The sequence below is a fragment of the Neolamprologus multifasciatus genome, chromosome 2 (assembly GCF_963576455.1).
Source record: "Neolamprologus multifasciatus chromosome 2, fNeoMul1.2, whole genome shotgun sequence".
Taxonomy (NCBI): domain Eukaryota; kingdom Metazoa; phylum Chordata; class Actinopteri; order Cichliformes; family Cichlidae; genus Neolamprologus; species Neolamprologus multifasciatus.
Window position 1 is genome coordinate 28,429,165 of NC_140440.1, and position 23,015 is coordinate 28,452,179.

Consider the following 23,015-nt stretch of genomic DNA (forward strand, 5'->3'; position numbering starts at 1 on the left):
GAATAAACTTGATCGAGAGAAACAAAAGGAGATTAATTTACTCCTCACAGCTTTGGATGGTGGATCTCCTCAGAGATCCGGTACCGTAGCCATACACGTCACTGTGCTGGATGCTAATGATAACGCCCCAGAGTTCAGCCAGGCCGTTTATAAAGCCAGTCTGCCTGAAAACTGTCCTTTAGATACTACAGTGATTAAAGTCAGTGCCACAGATGCAGACGAAGGAGTGAATGGAGATGTAGCATATCAGTTTGGCCATGTGTCTGACAACGACATAAATGTATTTTCCATTGATTCCAAAACGGGAGAAATTAAAGTAACTGGTGTAATTGACTATGAAGAAAGAAGTTTTTTTGAAATGAGGGTAAAAGCCAAAGATGGTTTAGGACTAACATCTTATGCTAGAGTTTTAATAGATGTGACTGATGTAAATGATAACACACCATTTATATACCTGAAGACACTGTCAAATCCCATACCTGAGAATGTGCCACCTGGTACAGAGGTGGGCATCATTAACGTGCAGGACAGAGACTCTGAATATAATGGACAGGTCCGCTGCTCCATCCAGCAGGGTGTCCCCTTTAAGTTGGTTCCTTCTATTAAAAACTATTATTCTCTGGTGACCACAGGACAACTGGACCGTGAACTAGTGTCTGATTACAACATTACAATCACTGCCACTGACGAGGGCTCTCCACCTCTGTCCTCTTCTAAAAGTGTTCAGTTATCTGTAGCTGACATCAACGACAACGCACCTGTGTTTGATGAACAGTCCTACAGCGCATATGTGAGTGAGAATAACAAACCGGGCTCCACTTTATGTTCCGTTAGTGCTCGAGACCCCGACTGGAGACAGAATGGTACAGTGGTTTATTCTCTGTTAGCTGGTGAGGTGAATGGTGCCCCGGTGTCCTCCTATCTGTCTGTAAACGGAGACACGGGTGTGATCCACGCTGTGAGGTCGTTTGATTATGAACAGTTCAGGAGTTTTAAAGTCCACGTGATGGCCAGAGACAACGGTTCTCCTCCTCTCAGCAGCAACGTGACCGTGAGTGTTTTCATCTCAGATGTGAATGACAACTCTCCTCAGATCCTGTACCCCTCCCCGGAGGGCAACTCCTTTTTGACCGAGCTGGTCCCCAAAGCTGCACACGGAGGCTCTCTGGTGTCCAAAGTGATCGCGGTGGACGCGGACTCCGGACAGAACGCCTGGCTGTCCTATCAAATAGTCAAATCCACTGATCCGGGACTTTTTACCATTGGTGTCCACAGCGGAGAGATTAGGACACAGCGGGACATTTCTGAATCTGACAGCATGAAACAGAACCTTGTAGTGGCAGTGAAAGATAACGGACAGCCCTCTCTGTCTGCCACCTGTTCCATGTATTTACTTATTTCTGATAACTTGGCTGAGGTACCTGAACTGAAGGATCTGTCTTATAATGAGAGCAATTCCAAACTGACCTCTTATCTGATCATCGCGCTGGTGTCTGTCTCCACGTTTTTTCTGACTTTCATCATCATCATCCTGGGTTTGAGGTTTTGTCGCAGGAGAAAGCCCAGACTTTTGTTTGATGGAGCAGTTGCAATCCCCAGTGGTTATCTCCCTCCCAATTACGCAGATGTTGATGGCACAGGAACTTTACGCAGCACTTACAATTATGACGCATACCTGACCACGGGATCTAGAACCAGTGACTTTAAGTTTGTGACATCATACAATGACAACACGCTGCCTGCTGACCAGACTCTGAAGAAAAGTCCATTAGACTTTGCTGATCCATTTGAAGATCTCGATACTTCAATAGAGGTAGGTTTCTGAAATAACCGGGTTATCAAAATTGCAGTGTTTTGTTATGTCTTTAATTTTTTACATTTATAATATATTCTTTGAAGTCCATCAGATTTTGCTGATGCATTTGAAGAATCAGATATGTCTCTAGAGGTATGACTTATTTACTGGCGTTAAATTTATAAATCTTTTTTTGGGGGATAAATTTGCACCTTCACCAATCAAACTTTCTTCTATAGATATTCGGAATCTTTTTTAGGTTTTTAATTCCATCTATTTTATTTCATTTAATATTAATGAAAACAGTCATATTGTAGTCAGATACTGCCTTAGTAGAAACAGTGTCCTTAAATCTATTTTTATGTCACTGTCATGCATTTTAATTTTCTCTTCTGAACTATGAACTTCAGCATGTGTATTAGAAGCTGCATTTCATTACATAATAGAAAGATTTAGGGGAGTGATAATTAAGAAAGAAAAAAAAACATTTGGCTATAGAAATGGAAAAAGAATTGACTTTATTTGTCAGGTTTTACTTTTTCCAAGTCCAGAATTAAAAATGAACTTTTCCCATTTGAAAGGATGTATTAATCATATAATGCCAGAGAGAGACTCCAAAGTGATGGAGTCTTTCTCTGGCATTATATGGTTAATAGAAATTAGTAATAGATATCAAAAGCAAAAATTCTATGCAGAAGATATTGCTGATATATGAACTATCATAATTCAGATTGACATGTTAAAGTTCAAATTGCTCTTTGTTTGGTATTCTGAGGTTCTTAACTTAACAAATTAAAAAACAACAAAGTAACAAACACTCACCTTGCCATGGACTTCATAACCTTCCAACAGGTTGAAAAAGTGTCATCACCCTCTCCTTTAGAGATTCAGTTACAGTACAAGAATGCTTGCTGTCTTTAAAATCTACGGTATTATTCAGATGGTAATTCTCAATAGCAATCATGGGTTATTTCCTTTCCAAGGAGGTCACATTTGCCCGTACTGATAAATGGACCCTCACGAATTAGGAAAACACTTGATTAAGCTCAATATTGTAATTCATTTTATTTCTCTGATGAATATTTTCCCTGGCTTGTGATTTTTCTTATTGCATAATTGAGTTTGTGGATGATATTTAAAGCTTCTTAATTTGATTTTTCATGTTTTTATACTTCTTACTCTACCCGAAGATGAGTGCTTATGTTTGTATTTACTCTACTTATGCATTTTCCATTTTTTAGGGAGAATGCGCACCCGTGAAATGGTAATTGAACGTGGACGTTACTGGGACGTTTTCAAGTAACTTAAAGAAGTCCAGACGCTTTTCTTTGCAAGCTCCTTTGGTTACTGGGACTACTAATTTTCTTTAGTAATGAATGTTTTTACCAGTCGAAAAATGTTGCCTACCCAGATCGGTATTAAAATATAAATTGACAATACGTTTAGCTGTAACCCCCCCCCCCCTTTTTTTTTTTTTTAAGTAGTGTGCTGTGTGTGCTGTGGTCATAAAGGAAACCAATGCGTTGTCTGCAAGTTAAATATTTCACGTGCAGACAACGCATTTGAACTCAGAGAGTCGCTGTTTACCAGCAGTGGAAACATACCTCCACCCATAGCTCTTGGTTTGTTAGTGTTAATGCAGTCTTGTCATTGTCAAACTGTCCCTTTGGGTCTGCTTTTGTCCACCATTCTCTGGAAATATTTTCGATTATAACTGATGTGAAAAGAGCGCACTTGTTTTCGCACTGATACAGTTTGGACTGTTAAACGTTTTCGAGTGTTTTTCTTTGTATTTTTTGTCCAAAGATGGCACACATTAGAAATTCGGTGGCGGGCCTGCTATACAGCTTTGCTTTCTTTCTTCAATCCTTTCACTTCGGCTATGGAGATGTGAGCTATTCTTTTCCCGAGGAAATGAAGACCGGATCTGTCATAGGAAATGTAGCAAGGGACCTCGGACTGAACGTGGGGGAATTATCTGTTCGAAAGGCCCGCATTGACAGCGATCTGAACCGTAAACGGTATTGTGACATAAATCCAAGCACTGGCGATTTAATTGTAGCTGAGAGGATTGATAGAGAGGCTCTTTGTGGCGAAAAGGCATCTTGCATCCTCAAATCTGAATTGGTCTTAGAGGCGCCACTTATGTTACATCAAATTTCATTACAAATACAAGATATCAATGACAATCAACCTGTTTTTGCGAAAGATGAAATAAAAATAGAAATCAATGAATTGGCTGTAAAGGGATCCCGTTTCCGTATTTTGGAAGCACACGATCTCGATATTGGACAAAACGCTGTTCAAAGATATGTGTTGCAGACTAACAGTTATCTAGTGCTGAAAATGCAGACTAAATTAGATGGAGGCAAATTTGCGGAACTAGTGTTGCAAAAGGAATTAGATCGCGAGGAACAGCGGGAATTCCGATTACTGCTTACTGCATTGGATGGGGGCAGTCCTAAAAGAAGTGGTACGACTACAGTACATGTCATTGTCTTAGACGCTAACGATAACGCTCCGGTTTTTAGTCAAGCTGTGTATAAAGCCAGTCTTCCTGAAAATTCTCCTTTATATACTGTAGTGGTTAAAGTGGCTGCAACTGATGCAGATGAAGGTCTAAATGGTAAGGTGACTTATGAGCTGAGTCGTATATCAGAGACTGGTAGAAGAGCATTTGATTTAAATCACATCACAGGAGAAATAAAGGTAATCGGACATTTGGATTTTGAAGAAGAGTCCGTTTACGAAATGCGTGTAGATGCTAAAGACGGATATGGTCTTACCTCAGACTCAAAAGTAATAATTGAGCTGTCAGATGTAAATGACAACCCACCTGGGATTAGTTTAAAATCACTATCTAACTCCATACCCGAGAACGCGTCACCTGGTACAGAGGTGGGAATCATTAACGTGCAGGACAAAGACTCTGAGAATAACGGACAGGTCCGCTGCTCCATCCAGCAGGGTGTCCCCTTTAAGTTGGTTCCTTCTATTAAAAACTACTATTCTCTGGTCACGACAGGACAACTGGACCGTGAACTAGTATCTGATTACAACATTACAATCACTGCCACTGACGAGGGCTCTCCACCTCTGTCCTCCTCTGAAAGTGTTCAGTTATCTGTAGCTGATATCAACGACAACCCACCTGTGTTTGACGAACAGTCGTACAGCGCATACGTGAGTGAGAATAACAAACCAGGCTCCACTTTATGTTCCGTTAGTGCTCGAGACCCCGACTGGAGACAGAACGGTACAGTGGTTTATTCTCTGTTAGCTGGTGAGGTGAACGGTGCCCCGGTGTCCTCCTATCTGTCTGTGAACGGAGACACGGGTGTGATCCATGCTGTGAGGTCGTTTGATTATGAACAGTTCAGGTGTTTTAAAGTCCACATGATGGCCAGAGACAACGGTTCTCCTCCTCTCAGCAGCAACGTGACCGTGAGTGTGTTCATCTCAGATGTGAATGACAACTCCCCTCAGATCCTGTACCCCTCCCCGGAGGGCAACTCCTTCATGACCGAGCTGGTCCCCAAAGCTGCACACGGAGGTTCTCTGGTGTCCAAAGTGATCGCGGTGGACGCAGACTCCGGACAGAACGCCTGGCTGTCCTATCAAATAGTCAAATCCACCGATCCGGGACTTTTTACTATTGGTGTCCACAGCGGAGAGATCAGGACACTGCGGGACATTTCTGAATCTGACAGCATGAAACAGAACCTTGTAGTGGCAGTGAAAGATAACGGACAGCCCTCTCTGTCTGCCACCTGTTCCATGTATTTACTCATTTCTGATAACTTGGCTGAGGTACCAGAATTGAAGGATCTGTCTTATAATGAGAGCAATTCCAAACTGACCTCTTATCTGATCATCGCGCTGGTTTCTGTGTCCACGTTTTTTCTGACTTTCATCATCATCATCCTGGGTTTGAGGTTTTGTCGCAGGAGAAAGCCCCGACTGTTATTTGATGGAGCAGTTGCCATCCCCAGCGGTTATCTCCCTCCTAATTACGCAGATGTTGATGGCACAGGAACTTTACGCAGTGCTTACAATTATGACGCGTACCTGACCACAGGTTCAAGAACCAGTGACTTTAAGTTTGTGACATCATACAATGACAACACGCTGCCTGCTGACCAGACTCTGAAGAAAAGTCCATCAGACTTTGCTGAAATGTTTGATAATCCAGATGAGTCTATAGAGGTAGGACACTCTTTTTTTTTTAAATACTCTAATTTAACGTTGCAGTGTATGCACTTCTTTCTTCTCAGTTTTTGAATCTTTTATAGGTGTTGATTCATAGGAAGGCATTTTTTTAATCATCAAACAATAGACTAAAAAAATTATTATTCTTTTATTCTTCGTTAAAAATGTCTTTCACTCATTTTCTATGCCTTATGGTTAAACAACCTGTTTTTTTCTTTTGCGGGACTTTAGATTCTCCAATAAATATTAGTCTGTTAAAAATATAGGACTAGTGTTATTTTAATGTGTTTTTAGAAAAGTCCATCATGTTGTTACTTTCAGAAAATTTAAATGAGGGAAGTATGTATGTCTTATCCTCAACCTTGAAGCGCTGTCTGTGGTGCTGAATGAAACTTTGTGCTTTTTTGTACTTTAACACAAAATCAAAGTCCAAACTTGCAGGAAAAATCGGTTTCTTTTGTGAATTGAAATTGGCAACAAAACGATTACGGTGGTCGTTGTGGCTGTAACTGTGGCATTTTATACTAGCTTATAAGATGTTTATTTGTAATATCTCAAATTAACTCACAGCGTCGCTGCTCACTAGCAGATATGAAGAGGTTCAATTCCCCACCCACTACCAACGAAGATATTAGTCTAAAACTAGAGCTACCATTGTTGTAGTCGCGGTATACGCTGTTTTGTTATCACTTTGTGTAATATTCCCAGCGGAAAGGGCATTTTTTTTTTTATTCGTGTCTTTTTTGGGTGAAAAAATGGCCCTAAAAAGACAAGCCTCACTGTGTTTTGTGTTCGGCTTTGCTCTGTTTTTCGAGATAACCGCTGCAGACCTCAGCTATTCTGCACCGGAGGAGATGAGACCGGGATCCATTGTTGGGAATATTGCCAAGGATCTCGGCCTGGAAGTAGCAAAATTGTTCACTCGTAAAGCCCGGATTGATACAGAGGAAAACTACCAGCATTACTGCGACATTGACCTCAAGACTGGAAATTTTGTCATCAGGGAGAAGATTGACAGGGAGGAGCTGTGCGGGGAGAGGCTTTCGTGCATGCTTAAATTTGAATTAGTCGTGGAGAGCCCTTTGGAGCTGCACCGTATTTCACTGCTTATTCTGGATGTAAACGACAATTCACCAGTTTTCCCTAAAGATACAGTTAAGTTGGAAATAAGAGAATCAGCATATAAAGGAGCTCGATACCGCGTCAATGAAGCACATGATGCAGATATTGGGCAGAACGCAGTCAAACAATACAGTTTACAAAAGAATGACCATTTTGTTTTATCTGTTCGAGAAGAAGCTGATGGGACTAAGAGCATCGAGCTGGTGCTAGATAAAGAGCTAGACCGCGAAAAGGAGAACGATTTAAATTTCATCCTGACTGCAGTCGATGGTGGAAATCCACAGAGGTCAGGAAGTGCCGTTATACACGTTACTGTGTTGGATGCTAACGATAACGCGCCAGTGTTTGACCAGGCCGTTTACAAAGCCAATCTACCTGAAAATTCAAATCCTAACACTTTGGTTGTAATTGTAAGCGCAACTGATGCAGATGAAGGAGTGAACGGGGAGGTGTCGTACGAATTTAATCGCATTACAGAAAGAGCTAAAAGGGTTTTTTCACTGGACAGTAAAACAGGAGAGATAAAAGTCACAGGAATGCTTGATTTTGAGACAAATTCAAAATATGAGATGCGTATAGAGGCCAAAGATGGTTATGGGCTTTCATCCGACGCTAAAGTAATGATCGATATCACCGATGTTAATGACAATGCGCCAGTAATATATATAAAGTCACTGATGAACCCCGCTGCAGAGAACGTGCCAACTGGTACAGAGGTGGGCATCATTAACGTGCAGGACAGAGACTCTGAGAATAACGGACAGGTCCGCTGCTCCCTCCAGCAGGGTGTCCCCTTTAAGTTGGTTCCGTCTATTAAAAACTATTATTCTCTGGTGACCACAGGACAGCTGGACCGTGAACTAGTATCTGATTACAACATTACAATCACTGCCACTGACGAGGGCTCTCCACCTCTGTCCTCTTTTAAAAGTGTTCAGTTATCTGTAGCTGACATCAATGACAACCCACCTGTGTTTGATGAGCAGTCATACAGCGCATATGTGAGTGAGAATAACAAACCTGGCTCCACTTTATGTTCCGTTAGTGCTCGAGACCCCGACTGGAGACAGAACGGTACAGTGGTTTATTCTCTGTTAGCTGGAGAGGTGAGCGGTGCCCCGGTGTCCTCCTATCTGTCTGTGAACGGAGACACGGGTGTGATTCACGCTGTGAGGTCGTTTGATTATGAACAGTTCAGGAATTTTAAAGTCCACGTGATGGCCAGAGACAACGGTTCTCCTCCACTCAGCAGCAACGTGACCGTGAGTGTGTTCATCTCAGATGTGAATGACAACTCTCCTCAGATCCTGTACCCATCCCCGGAGGGCAACTCCTTCATGACCGAGCTGGTCCCCAAAGCTGCACACGGAGGCTCTCTGGTGTCCAAAGTGATCGCGGTGGACGCAGACTCCGGACAGAACGCCTGGCTGTCCTATCATATAGTGAAATCCACTGATCCGGGACTTTTTACCATTGGTGTCCACAGCGGAGAAATCAGGACACAGCGGGACATTTCTGAATCTGACAGCATGAAACAGAACCTTGTAGTGACAGTGAAAGATAACGGACAGCCCTCTCTGTCTGCCACCTGTTCCATGTATTTACTTATTTCTGATAACTTGGCTGAGGTGCCGGAACTGAAGGATCTGTCTTATAATGAGAGCAATTCCAAACTGACCTCTTATCTGATCATCGCGCTGGTGTCTGTGTCCACGTTTTTTCTGACTTTCATCGTCATCATCCTGGGTTTGAGGTTTTGTCGCAGGAGAAAGCCAAGACTGTTGTTTGACGGAGCAGTTGCCATCCCCAGCGGTTATCTCCCTCCTAATTACGCAGATGTTGATGGCACAGGAACTTTACGCAGCACTTACAATTATGACGCGTACCTGACCACAGGTTCTAGAACCAGTGACTTTAAGTTTGTGACATCGTACAATGACAACACGCTGCCTGCTGACCAGACTCTGAAGAAAAGTCCATCAGACTTTGCTGAAATGTTTGATAATTCAGATGAGTCTGTAGAGGTAGGACACTTTTTTTTAAATAATCTAATTTAACGTTGCAGTGTAATGTTATGCACTTCTGCTACTTTCTTCTCAGTTTTTAAATCTTTTAGAGGTGTTGATTCATATGAAGGCATTCACTGGCACGCATTTTCTTGATATTCCTTTTTTTGGCACAGCCCTTTTCAAGTGACTGATGTGCACGTTTTGTTTCCAAATGTCACTAGTTATGCAGTTATTTTACTGGCTTTTGCCATTTTAAAAAATATTAAATGATTAAAAAATATTTTACGATTATTACTTGTCTGCAACTTGTTGAATTATAATTTTAGTCATGTTTAAGTGAAAATTGTTAGTCATCACAAATTGACATTCTGAAATACTGATTGGTCAATAACATTTATCAATTTAATTATCAGTTAATTCTCTGTAGGACAGTGTGCCTAATAAGTCCATTGCTTGCTGTTAGATGTGAAGTTCCACTTGTCAGATTGATATTTTAAATGTAATTCGTGTAATCACGAGCTCGTTAAACTTGTACTTGTGCTACAGATGAAATGTTTTAAAAATAATTTTAGTACATTTATAGAAACTGTTGTTAAGTGGTGTTTACTAACTACTTTTAACACACGTCACATTTACTTAATTAATGGAAAAATAAACAAATTATCTCTCAAATTTCAAGAACACTTAGAATATTGATTAGTTTTGTCCGTGGAAATTGTGTGTCTGCTGCAAACGCCTATTAGATGTTGTAGTTCCAGGCGTTTTTTAATCATCAAACAATAGACTAAATAAAAGTATTATTCTTTTATTCTTCGTTAAAAATGTCTTTCACTCATTTTCTATGCCTTATGATTAAACACCCTGTTTTTTTCTTTTGCGGGACTTTAGATTCTCCACTAAATATTCGTTTTTTAAAAATATAGGACTAGTGTTATTTTAATGTGTTTTTAGAAAAGTCCATCATGTTGTCACTTTCAGAAAATTTAAATGAGAGAAGTATGTATGTATTTTCCTCAACCTTGAAGCGCTGTCTGTGGTGCTGAATGAAACTTTGTGCTTTTTTGTACTTTAACACAAAATCAAAGTCCAAACTTGCAGGAAAAATCGGTTTCTTTTGTGAATTAAAATTGGCAACAAAACGATTACGGTGGTCGTTATGGCTGTAACTGTGGCATTTTATACTAGCTTATAAGATGTTTATTTGTAATATCTCAAATTAACTCACAGCGTCGCTGCTCACTAGCAGATATGAAGAGGTTCAATTCCCCACCCACTACCAACGAAGATATTAGTCTAAAACTAGAGCTACCATTGTTGTAGTCGCGATATACGCTGTTTTGTTATCACTTTGTGTAATATTCCCAGCGGAAGGGGCATTTTTGTATTCGTGTCTTTTTTGGGTGAAAAAAATGGCCCTAAAAAGACAAGCCTCACTGTGTTTTGTGTTCGGCTTTGCTCTGTTTTTCGAGATAACCGCTGCAGACCTCAGCTATTCTGCACCGGAGGAGATGAGACCGGGATCCATTGTTGGGAATATTGCCAAGGATCTCGGCCTGGAAGTAGCTAAATTGTTCACTCGTAAAGCCCGGATTGATACAGAGGAAAACTACCAGCATTACTGCGACATTGACCTCAAGACTGGAAATTTTGTCATCAGGGAGAAGATTGACAGGGAGGAGCTGTGCGGGGAGAGGCTTTCGTGCATGCTTAAATTTGAATTAGTCGTGGAGAGCCCTTTGGAGCTGCACCGTATTTCACTGCTTATTCTGGATGTAAACGACAATTCACCAGTTTTCCCCAAAGATACAGTTAAGTTGGAAATAACAGAATCAGCAGATAAAGGAGCTCGATACCGCGTGAATGAAGCACATGATGCAGATATTGGGCAGAACGCAGTCAAACAATACAGTTTACAAAAGAATGACCATTTTGTTTTATCTGTTCGAGAAGATGCTGATGGGACTAAGAGCATCGAGCTGGTGCTAGATAAAGAGCTAGACCGCGAAAAGGAGAACGATTTAAATTTCATCCTGACTGCAGTCGATGGTGGAAATCCACAGAGGTCAGGAAGTGCCGTTATACACGTTACTGTGTTGGATGCTAACGATAACGCGCCAGTGTTTGACCAGGCCGTTTACAAAGCCAATCTACCTGAAAATTCAAATCTTAACACTTTGGTTGTAATTGTAAGCGCAACTGATGCAGATGAAGGAGTGAACGGGGAGGTGTCGTACGAATTTAATCGCATTACAGAAAGAGCTAAAAGGGTTTTTTCACTGGACAGTAAAACAGGAGAGATAAAAGTCACAGGAATGCTTGATTTTGAGACAAATTCAAAATATGAGATGCGTATAGAGGCCAAAGATGGTTATGGGCTTTCATCCGACGCTAAAGTAATGATCGATATCACCGATGTTAATGACAATGCACCAGTAATATATATAAAGTCATTAATGAACCCCGCTGCTGAGAACGTGCCGCCTGGCACAGAGGTGGGCATCATTAACGTGCAGGACAGAGACTCTGAGAATAACGGACAGGTCCGCTGCTCCATCCAGCAGGGTGTCCCCTTTAAGTTGGTTCCGTCTATTAAAAACTATTATTCTCTGGTGACCACGGGACAACTGGACCGTGAACTAGTGTCTGATTATAACATTACAATCACTGCCACTGACGAGGGCTCTCCACCTCTGTCCTCTTCTAAAAGTGTTCAGTTATCTGTAGCTGACATCAATGACAACCCACCTGTGTTTGATGAGCAGTCATACAGCGCATATGTGAGTGAGAATAACAAACCGGGCTCCACTTTATGTTCCGTTAGTGCTCGAGACCCTGACTGGAGACAGAACGGTACAGTGGTTTATTCTCTGTTAGCTGGTGAGGTGAACGGTGCCCCGGTGTCCTCCTATCTGTCTGTGAACGGAGACACGGGTGTGATCCACTCTGTGAGGTCGTTTGATTATGAACAGTTCAGGAATTTTAAAGTCAACGTGATGGCCAGAGACAACGGTTCTCCTCCACTCAGCAGCAACGTGACCGTGAGTGTGTTCATCTCAGATGTGAATGACAACTCTCCTCAGATCCTGTATCCCTCCCCGGAGGGCAACTCCTTCATGACCGAGCTGGTCCCCAAAGCTGCACACGGAGGCTCTCTGGTGTCCAAAGTGATCGCGGTGGACGCGGACTCCGGACAGAACGCCTGGCTGTCCTATCAAATAGTCAAATCCACTGATCCGGGACTTTTTACTATTGGTGTCCACAGCGGAGAGATCAGGACACAGCGGGACATTTCTGAATCTGACAGCATGAAACAGAACCTTGTAGTGGCAGTGAAAGATAACGGACAGCCCTCTCTGTCTGCCACCTGTTCCATGTATTTACTTATTTCTGATAACTTGGCGGAGGTGCCAGAACTGAAGGATCTGTCTTTTAATGAGAACAATTCCAAACTGACCTCTTATCTGATCATCGCGCTGGTGTCTGTGTCCACGTTTTTTCTGACTTTCATCATCATCATCTTGGGTTTGAGGTTTTGTCGCAGGAGAAAGCCCAGACTGCTGTTTGATGGAGCAGTTGCCATCCCCAGCGGTTATCTCCCTCCTAATTACGCAGATGTTGATGGCACAGGAACTTTACGCAGCACTTACAATTATGATGCATACCTGACCACAGGTTCAAGAACCAGTGACTTTAAGTTTGTGACATCATACAATGACAACACGCTGCCCGCTGATCAGACTCTGAAGAAAAGCCCATCAGATTTTCTCGAGTCGTTTGGGGAGTCGGATGACCCTCCCCAGGTAAGAAAAGACTGAAATAAGCTTCTTTTTGACAAACGTGTGATGTCAATCTCTACATGGTATTTGTCAATTTCGAGCAACCGTTTATTTCAGTTACATTTTTTTAAATGCTATTATATCAAATGTTCTTAACTAACATTCATCAAAGGAAAAAAATTAGTTAACACCCCATTCACAATTAACTTCCCAGAACATATTGTCAGGTAATACTTAACGATTATTATTTTTATTTTTAATCTTCTTATCTATCAGATCAGTTTTCTTTTAGGTGTTGTTGCTCCACTGGCATTATTTTACTGTTTTATCTAATAACTTAGTGTGTTATATGTCAATTAGAAATAGTGGAATTATATTGTTTTGTCTTCCAAATATTTTTCTCATTGAAAGATGAAAAAGTTTAACTGTCTACTTACTTTTTAGAACCCCATCCCTTCTTTAAGATGTTACTTGTTTTCCTTTCAGCAATGGATCATCTTCAGATTAATTATTATTGCACTCTCAGTAAATAATTATCTGAGTAATAACTCACTTTGAACACATACCGTGAGGCCATAAACAGACATAAGAGAAGCAAACAGGATTCTCCCAGAAAGCTTTAGCTCATCTGTTTATGGAGCAATATTTAAAACAATAGTCATTGTGCTTTCAGAGGAGGATCATTGGTTAATACAAGTATATTGTGTTTCTTTTTTGGCAAGTCTGATAAAATTGCCCTATAGCTACATGCATCCCTTGAATAGTTTGATTCCAAGTTAGTACAGTATTCCAAGTTTATTAAAGTTATGTTTTAACTGCGACCAACAGTAATGTGCATGCTCTTTGGACTAGAGGTGCTGCCATATGACTAGTGATTTGTTACTTTGACTTTTCTTCATTTAAAATGTTGTAACATACTGACAAAGACTGTATTTTTCTTTTATACAAACTGAGTGTAAGGACTTGTTTGAGTAGACTCTGTCCATGGTGCTGAACACATAGAAGGCAACCATACGGAAAGTAGTTTGGAGACAAATTTTACATGCTGCTATTTTCTTTAACATTTACTTGCAGAGAAAATGTTAAGTTTAATCGCAGTTTAAGCTAAATAACACAATATTGCAATTTTGTAGATATATGCTAAATACTGCGTTCGCTGGCGTTAAAACAACGTTATAAGTGTGCACTGCAACATGGTTTTACTTACTTCCATCACAGCACTTAACAGATTCTTTGATCCTAGCAGAAACTGTGGCTGTAGTTACTTGCTTTAATGAAATTAATACAATTTAATATATTAAGGTGCTTAATTGTGTTTATATGGGAAATAGTTGCATGACGTCATTAACCTGTCAATCTGGTATTTTACCAGATGTTCTGTCCGAAATGAACACATCGTGTCGCTGTCTACCAGATTACTTTGAAACATTGTAACGTCAACGCCATCGTCTCCACCCATTGTTCCTGCGCTTTGTGTTGGAAGGAACCATTGGATTGCAGTGCTGATTTCTGTATTTGGATTTGTTTAATTCACTCCATCGCAAACGCGTTCGAGAGCTGAACTAACTCCGTTGTATCTTTTCTTTGCTGGCGGATGTTTCTGTTTTTGTAATTATGGAATACGGTGGATTTTTAGAGCCTGGCCTGATTACCCTCTTTGTCGTCTGTATACTTGCGCTGCAATCCGTGTGTACTGAAGTAAGCTATTCTATCCAAGAGGAGCTGAAACCAGGAACTGTCTTTGGAAATATAGCTAAGGATCTCGGTTTGGATATTACTACATTGTCATCTCGCAAGGCCCGTGTTGACGCAGAAGGAGATAACGAACGATTTTGTGCCGTTAGTTTACAAACGGGAGATTTGAGCGTTGCCGAGCAGCTTGACAGAGAGAGTCTTTGTGGCACGAAACCGTCATGCATTTTAATCCAGGAACTTGTACTGGAGAATCCTTTAGAACTACATCGTATAAATCTACATGTTCAAGATATAAACGACAACTCTCCACAATTCAAAAGAAATTCCATTAAAATGGAAATAAGGGAGTCAGCAGAAAAGGGGACTCGTTTCCGAATAGAGGGCGCGCACGATGCGGATATAGGCAAAAATTCTGTTCAGAGGTACAGTCTACAAAAAAATGATAACTTTATTTTAATGGTTGATGCAAACAACGTCGAGCTTGTTCTTGAGCACAAACTCGACAGAGAAACACAGCAAGAGATTAATTTACCTCTCACAGCTGTTGATGGTGGTTCACCACAGAGATCAAGCACTGTTATGATACATGTTACCGTACTGGATGCTAATGATAATGCTCCAGTATTCAGCCAAGCCGTCTATAAAGCCAGCATACCCGAAAACTCTCCTCTTAATACTGTAGTGGTTAGAGTCAGCGCTACAGATGCTGATGAGGGAGTGAATGGCGAGGTGTCCTATGACTTTGGCCATGTGTCAGATATCGATGAAAAGGTGTTTTCTATTGATTTTAAAACTGGCGAAATCAGAGTAATTGGTACAACTGATTTTGAGAAAAAGAATGCATTTGAACTGCCAGTCATAGCCAATGACGGTCTGGGATTAAGTTCGTCTGCAAAAGTTTACATAGCGCTAACTGATGAAAATGATAACGCCCCTGTAGTTTATTTAAAATCACTGTCTAATCCCATACCCGAGAACGCGCCAACTGGTACAGAGGTGGGCATCATTAACGTGCAGGACAGAGACTCTGAGAATAACCGACAGGTCCGCTGCTCCATCCAGCAGGGTGTCCCCTTTAAGTTGGTTCCATCTATTAAAAACTATTATTCTCTGGTCACCACAGGACAACTGGACCGTGAACTAGTGTCTGATTACAACATTACAATTACTACCACTGACGAGGGCTCTCCACCTCTGTCCTCTTCTAAAAGTGTTCAGTTATCTGTAGCTGACATCAACGACAACCCACCTGTGTTTGAGGAACAGTCGTACAGCGCATATGTGAGTGAGAATAACAAACCAGGCTCCACTTTATGTTCCGTTAGTGCTCGAGACCCCGACTGGAGACAGAACGGTACAGTGGTTTATTCTCTGTTAGCTGGTGAAGTGAACGGTGCCCCGGTGTCCTCCTATCTGTCTGTGAACGGAGACACGGGTGTGATCCACGCTGTGAGGTCGTTTGATTATGAACAGTTCAGGAGTTTTAAAGTCCACTTGATGGCCAGAGACAACGGTTCTCCTCCTCTCAGCAGCAACGTGACCGTGAGTGTGTTCATCTCAGATGTGAATGACAACTCTCCTCAGATCCTGTACCCCTCCCCGGAGGGCAACTCCTTCATGACCGAGCTGGTCCCCAAAGCTGCACACGGAGGCTCTCTGGTGTCCAAAGTGATCGCGGTGGACGCAGACTCCGGACAGAACGCCTGGCTGTCCTATCAAATAGTCAAATCCACTGATCCGGGACTTTTTACTATTGGTGTACACAGCGGAGAGATCAGGACACAGCGGGACATTTCTGAATCTGACAGCATGAAACAGAACCTTGTAGTGGCAGTGAAAGATAACGGACAGCCCTCTCTGTCTGCCACCTGTTCCATGTATTTACTCATTTCTGATAACTTGGCTGAGGTGCCAGAACTGAAGGATCTGTCTTATAATGAGAGCAATTCCAAACTGACCTCTTATCTGATCATCGCGTTGGTGTCTGTGTCCACGTTTTTTCTGACTTTCATCATCATCATCCTGGGTTTGAGGTTTTGTCGCAGGAGAAAGCCCAGACTGTTGTTTGACGGAGCAGTTGCCATCCCCAGCGGTTATCTCCCTCCTAATTACGCAGATGTTGATGGCACAGGAACTTTACGCAGCACTTACAATTATGATGCGTACCTGACCACAGGTTCTAGAACCAGTGACTTTAAGTTCGTGACATCATACAATGACAACACGCTGCCCGCTGATGAGACTCTGAAGAAAAGTCCATCAGATTTTCTCGAGGCTTTTGGGGAGTCTGACGACCCTCCACAGGTAAGAATACCACGTTGACGTCTTTACACTTACGTCATTCAAAAAATTCGTTGTTATTTTCTTTCAATCAAATCAACTATTTTCATAAAACTGTTTTTTTCATAGATGAAAATATTGTATATTACTGTACGCATGAACTTGAGTTTGTAAATCTCCGAATAACATCATTAACCGAGAATATTACTACAAATTCGTCGTTTTTGTTTTAATATCACTTCATGTCATTGCCATTATTTCAACTGAATGAATATATTAATTAATTAAGAAAAAAGAAACAAAAAAGTCACAGAGATAAACGATACGAAATCTTGCAGATTGAATAATGGATTTTTCACTGTGGATGTTCCTAAGGTTCAACTCTTAGTTTGGTAGAGCGAATACCTGTAAAGGTTTGCCTTCATACGTCATAAAACTCCGTTCTGTTTGTTGTGTTTATTATTAGAATTTTTTCTTGAATTTACTCACAGTCAAATATGTTGTGTTAATTATTCAACGAAATTATGCAGTTTGATTTACCCATTCGTTAAAAATAAATAAATAAATTAATGAATTAAGCAAAACAAACAACAAAAAACTTTGCAGAATAATTTAATATAATAATGAGAAAAAAAAATTTTTTCCTTCATAATAGTTTCGACTTTTGTTACAGAGCTGAATTGGGTATTCAGGAACTCTTTCTTTTAGGCTGAATTTTTGCTTGGATGTTGTGTCAGGTTGACGCTTTCAGTTATGAGTTTTTACAGGTTTTTGCTCAATTACATTTATAAACAAGAAATACATGTTTGTAGCAACAGTATCATCCAATCTAGTACTACATTTTATTGCTAACGTACCGTGGGGTAGATGGTATTGAACAGATAAAACAGAACCGGATTAATCAATAGAAAGCGCCTTTTGTCGTCTGCCATTCTTCTCGGGATGAAGTCTCTTTCGATTAGCTAAGTTTCTTGCTTTTCGTCAACTTGAGGCTATTTTGTAATCCTTGTAGGATGCAGCGAGTGTCGCTGTCTACCAATCGAAAATTGTAAAACAGGCTACAGATGAGACAATCAAGCGTCTCCACCCACAGTGTTAAAGCTTATTGTTTGCCACTGCACTGTACTCCTTGAATTACTCGCACATGAACACATGATTTTGTGTTTCTGAGGAATGCTGACCACCTCCTTCTTTTTCATTCAGTTTATTTTTTGAGTGATGGCATATTTCGTGTTTTCGGTGAACCTTGTCTGCACTTTCATGTGTTTTCTTCTGGCAGTAGAGCTGTGTTGTGGCGATGTGAGCTATTCTTTCCCCGAGGAAATGAAACAAGGATCGGTGATTGGAAACATAGCCAAGGACCTTGGGCTTCAAGTAAGCAGTCTTTCCGCTCGAAAGGCTCGGATTGCTCTCAAAGGAAACCGTAAACGTTACTGCGAGATAAACGTTGATGCTGGAGAACTGGTTGTTGGTGATCGGATTGATCGAGAGGAGCTATGTGGAGCTAAGGTTTCTTGCAATTTAAAATGTGAACTAGTACTGGAAGATCCACTCGAATCGCACCGGATATCTTTGCAAATTCAGGATGTAAATGACAATCCACCAGTTTTTGTTAAAGACGTCGTTAAATTGGATATTGGTGAATTAGCTCCGAAAGGTTCTCGCTACAGAATAAATGCAGCACGCGATGCAGACATAGGACAAAATGCTGTTCAGAATTACATTTTGCAAAGGAATAATTATTTTGCTCTGAACGTACTAACGAATGCCGTCGGCACAAAATACAGCGAGTTAGTTTTAGACAGGGAATTAGATCGCGAAGAGCAGCAAGATGTGGCTTTATTGCTGACAGCCGTCGATGGTGGTAATCCTCCGAAATCAGGCACAGCAGTCATTAAAATCACCGTACTGGATGCTAATGATAACGCCCCAGTTTTCACTCATACAATCTATGAGGCTTCTCTTCCTGAAAACTCCCCTATAGATACAGTAGTTGCAACAGTGAGTGCTACAGATGCAGATGAAGGAGTTAATGGTGAAATAACATATGAATTCAGCGGAATAAGTGATATAGCAAAGGAAATATTTTCTTTAAATGAAAATACCGGAGAAATTATACTCGCAAGAAATGTTGATTATGAAGAAGAGTCGAAGTTTGAAATGCTAATTGAAGGGAAAGATGGTTATGGCCTTTCTACAGAAACAAAGGTTGTAATAGATATAACTGACGTCAATGATAACGCCCCAGTCATCCATATCAGTTCATTATCAAACCGCATACCCGAGAGCATATCATCGGGTGCAGAGGTGGGCATCATTCATGTGCAGGATGCAGACTCTGGGAAAAATCAACAGGTCCACTGCACCATCCAGCAGGGTGTCCCCTTTAAGTTGGTTCCATCTATTAAAAACTATTATTCTCTGGTGACCACGGGACAACTGGACCGTGAACTAGTGTCTGATTACAACATTACAATCACTGCCACTGACGAGGGCTCTCCACCTCTGTCCTCTTTTAAAAGTGTTCAGTTATCTGTAGCTGACATCAACGACAACCCACCTGTGTTTGAGGAACAGTCGTACAGCGCATATGTGAGTGAGAATAACAAACCGGGCTCCACTTTATGTTCCGTTAGTGCTCGAGACCCCGACTGGAGACAGAACGGTACAGTGGTTTATTCTCTGTTAGCTGGTGAAGTGAACGGTGCCCCGGTGTCCTCCTATCTGTCTGTGAACGGAGACACGGGTGTGATCCACGCTGTGAGGTCGTTTGATTATGAACAGTTCAGGAGTTTTAAAGTCCACGTGATGGCCAGAGACAACGGTTCTCCTCCTCTCAGCAGCAACGTGACAGTGAGTGTGTTCATCTCAGATGTGAATGACAACTCTCCTCAGATCCTGTACCCCTCCCCGGAGGGCAACTCCTTCATGACCGAGCTGGTCCCCAAAGCTGCACACGGAGGCTCTCTGGTGTCCAAAGTGATCGCGGTGGACGCAGACTCCGGACAGAACGCCTGGCTGTCCTATCAAATAGTCAAATCCACTGATCCGGGACTTTTTACCATTGGTGTCCACAGCGGAGAGATCAGGACACAGCGGGACATTTCTGAATCTGACAGCATGAAACAGAACCTTGTAGTGGCAGTGAAAGATAACGGACAGCCCTCTCTGTCTGCCACCTGTTCCATGTATTTACTCATTTCTGATAACTTGGCTGAGGTGCCAGAACTGAAGGATCTGTCTTACAATGAGAGCAATTCCAAACTGACCTCTTATCTGATCATCGCGCTGGTGTCTGTGTCCACGTTTTTTCTGACTTTCATCATCATCATCCTGGGTTTGAGGTTTTGTCGCAGGAGAAAGCCAAGATTGTTATTTGATGGAGCAGTTGCCATCCCCAGCGGTTATCTCCCTCCTAATTACGCAGATGTTGATGGCACAGGAACTTTACGCAGCGCTTACAATTATGACGCGTACCTGACCACAGGTTCAAGAACCAGTGACTTTAAGTTCGTGACATCATACAATGACAACACGCTGCCTGCTGACCAGACTCTGAAGAAAAGTCCATCAGACTTTTTTAAAACTATTGAAGATTCTTTGGACCCCCTGGAGGTAGGCTTTGTGCTTTTGAATCCGAATTAAGTCACTTGTTCGTGTTCTTCAGTGTTCAGCAAATTGATATCAATAGTACTGAAAGTCTATAATATTCCACTGTTAATATGCCAATTAATTTTTTTTAAAATAGGGCTGATACAGAAACAAAAAATAAAACATGTCTTAACTTTGAACTGGCCTTGAAACTTAACGGCCAGTCTCAAACTTTCAGTTATTCTTTTGTGTTTTTTAAAATAGGGAAAAAAATAAGAAAAAAATAAAAATGAAAAGCTTTATTAACCTTTGGGGATATAAGATAACATATCCATATAGTTTCTCTTGTGGCTTTTTGGTTTAGAATAATTAAAGACACCTTATATTTGCTCATTCAAGCGCTGTTTTGTCTTCTCAGTACTGTGTTTGAATGCCACATTTCTTGTTGAGTTGTCACTTAAATCTAGCAGTAAATATAGTATATATTTGAATTTCTTTCTAATAACTTAAGAAGTATTAGATTCGATTCACATCAAATTCATCTACAGCTGAATATATACAGCTTTAGTCCAAATAAATTGCAGTCAGCGTATTGATGTAGGCCTTGTAAAGTGTACAGTTCAGTTTTTGTTTGTTTTTAATTTTGGTTGAACCTTTATATTCCCCCCCCTCGTGTAATTCTTCAGTGCTGTCACCAATGCTCATATTATCTCCCAATGAGCATTTGGAATGCTACTGCTGTTGTTTTTATTATTCTGATTTCATCATAGTCGCAAATAAGACCGCTATTTTTGTTTTATTTTTTATTTTTTTATCATTACGTTAATTTGTCAGTATTCAACTTCGTATGACAGTTTCTTCAAGCATGGCCCTGCTGCCACGCAGGCGTTGATGTGTATCTGTCCATGTTGGTGATACACAAAAGAGGAGATTAACCTTCTCCTCTTTTGTTTTAACTACGTGCTTTCCAAACATGCCAACATTAGTATGTACAGCAGAAATATCCTGTCTGAGGGTTATGTGCTCATAAACTAAAATAAAATAAAATAAAATAAAATAAAATAAATGTGTTTGTAGGACGGGATACATTTCTTCTTTATCCTGAGAGGACTCTCATGATTTAATGCGTTTGCAATACTAATATTTCTCTCATAGCGTCGCTGTCCACCAACATACATAGTAGGGTCATATTTGTTATTCTGCACAGTGTAAACGTTTCTAGATCTTGACCGATTTTTCACAGACAAAAGCAGCGAGGTAGCAACGTTTCTAGTTGGAATTGCATACATAGTCCGAAGAGGATTCCGGTGACTGCTCATTTTTACTCCAAAAGGCTTGCCCTTGGCAGATTCCTTATCGATTTAAAAGGAAAATGGAAAACAAAGCATCTCCGGGGTTCTGGCTCGTGTTCTCGGGAGTATTTCTTCTGGCGCTGCAAACGGTTTGTGGAGATGTTGCTTATTCTTTTCCGGAAGAAGTTAAACGAGGCTCTGTTATAGAAAATATCGCAAAAGATATAGGAATTGAGGTGGGAAAACTGGCTACTCGAAAGGCTCGTATTGATGTTGACAGGAACAGCAAAGGTTATTTTGATATTAATAGGAGTACTGGAGATGTGATTGTTACCGAGAGGATTGACAGAGAGGGTCTTTGTGGCAAAAAATCTACTTGCATTTTAAAACAAGAGCTTGTTTTGGAGGAGCCTTTAGAGCTGCATCGCATTAGCTTCCACATTCAAGACATCAACGATAATTCACCGCAGTTTAAGAAGGATACCATCAAATTTGAAATAAGTGAATCTGCAGCTAAAGGAAGTCGCTATCGTTTAGATGAAGCTCATGATGCTGATATCGGACAAAACGCAATCCAGGGATATAGTATTGAAACAAATGAATATTTCCGATTGAATGTTATTGAAAAAGGTGGAGGAGGAAAATACAGCGAGTTAATTCTACAAAAAGAGTTGGATAGAGAACAAAAGAAAGAGCTAACGATTGAGCTTGTTGCAACTGATGGGGGCACGCCTCAGCGATCGGGTACTGCGGTTATTCATGTTAGCGTGCTGGATGCCAATGATAACGCACCAGTATTTAGTCAGGCCGTTTATGGAGCCAGTCTACTTGAAAACTCCCCGTTAGACATAGTTGTGATCACAGTAAGCGCGACTGACGCAGATGAAGGCGTCAACGGAGAAGTGACGTACGAATTTGATCACATTTCAGATGAAAGTTATAACGTGTTTTCTATTGATCAGAAGAGCGGTGAAGTTCGAGTAAGTGGGCCAATAGATTACGAGCACTTGTCGTCATACGAAATGCAAATTACTGCCAAGGACGGTCTCGGGTTGGTCTCATACTGTACCTTAATAATTGAAATTACAGATGTCAATGACAACGCTCCCATAACAACTATTAAGTCCCTGAAAAGTCCTGTACCAGAAAATTCACCACCAGGTACAGAGGTAGGAATCGTTAACGTGCAGGACAGAGACTCTGAGAGTAACGGGCAGATCCGCTGCTCCCTCCAGCAGGGTGTCCC

General features: G+C 41.2%; 3 protein-coding genes across 4 annotated transcripts in view; all 3 read left to right on the top strand.

The window, feature by feature from the left end:
- Window positions 1–23,015, top strand: part of LOC146524648 (protocadherin beta-16-like) — a 277,164-nt gene that overhangs the window by 16,459 nt on the left and 237,690 nt on the right. The gene's annotated exons all lie outside the window — the stretch shown is intronic.
- LOC146524649 (protocadherin gamma-A11-like) overlaps window positions 1–23,015 on the top strand; it is a 124,271-nt gene that overhangs the window by 11,069 nt on the left and 90,187 nt on the right. The window lies entirely within an intron of this gene.
- The window catches only part of LOC146524650 (protocadherin gamma-C5-like), a 298,508-nt gene continuing 284,649 nt past the window's right edge, over window positions 9,157–23,015 (top strand). The window contains exon 1 of the mRNA XM_085174258.1: window positions 9,157–12,935. Coding sequence (XP_085030384.1) covers window positions 10,545–12,935 — 2,391 coding nt within the window. The 5' untranslated portion in view covers window positions 9,157–10,544. The remainder of the gene's footprint in view (window positions 12,936–23,015) is intronic.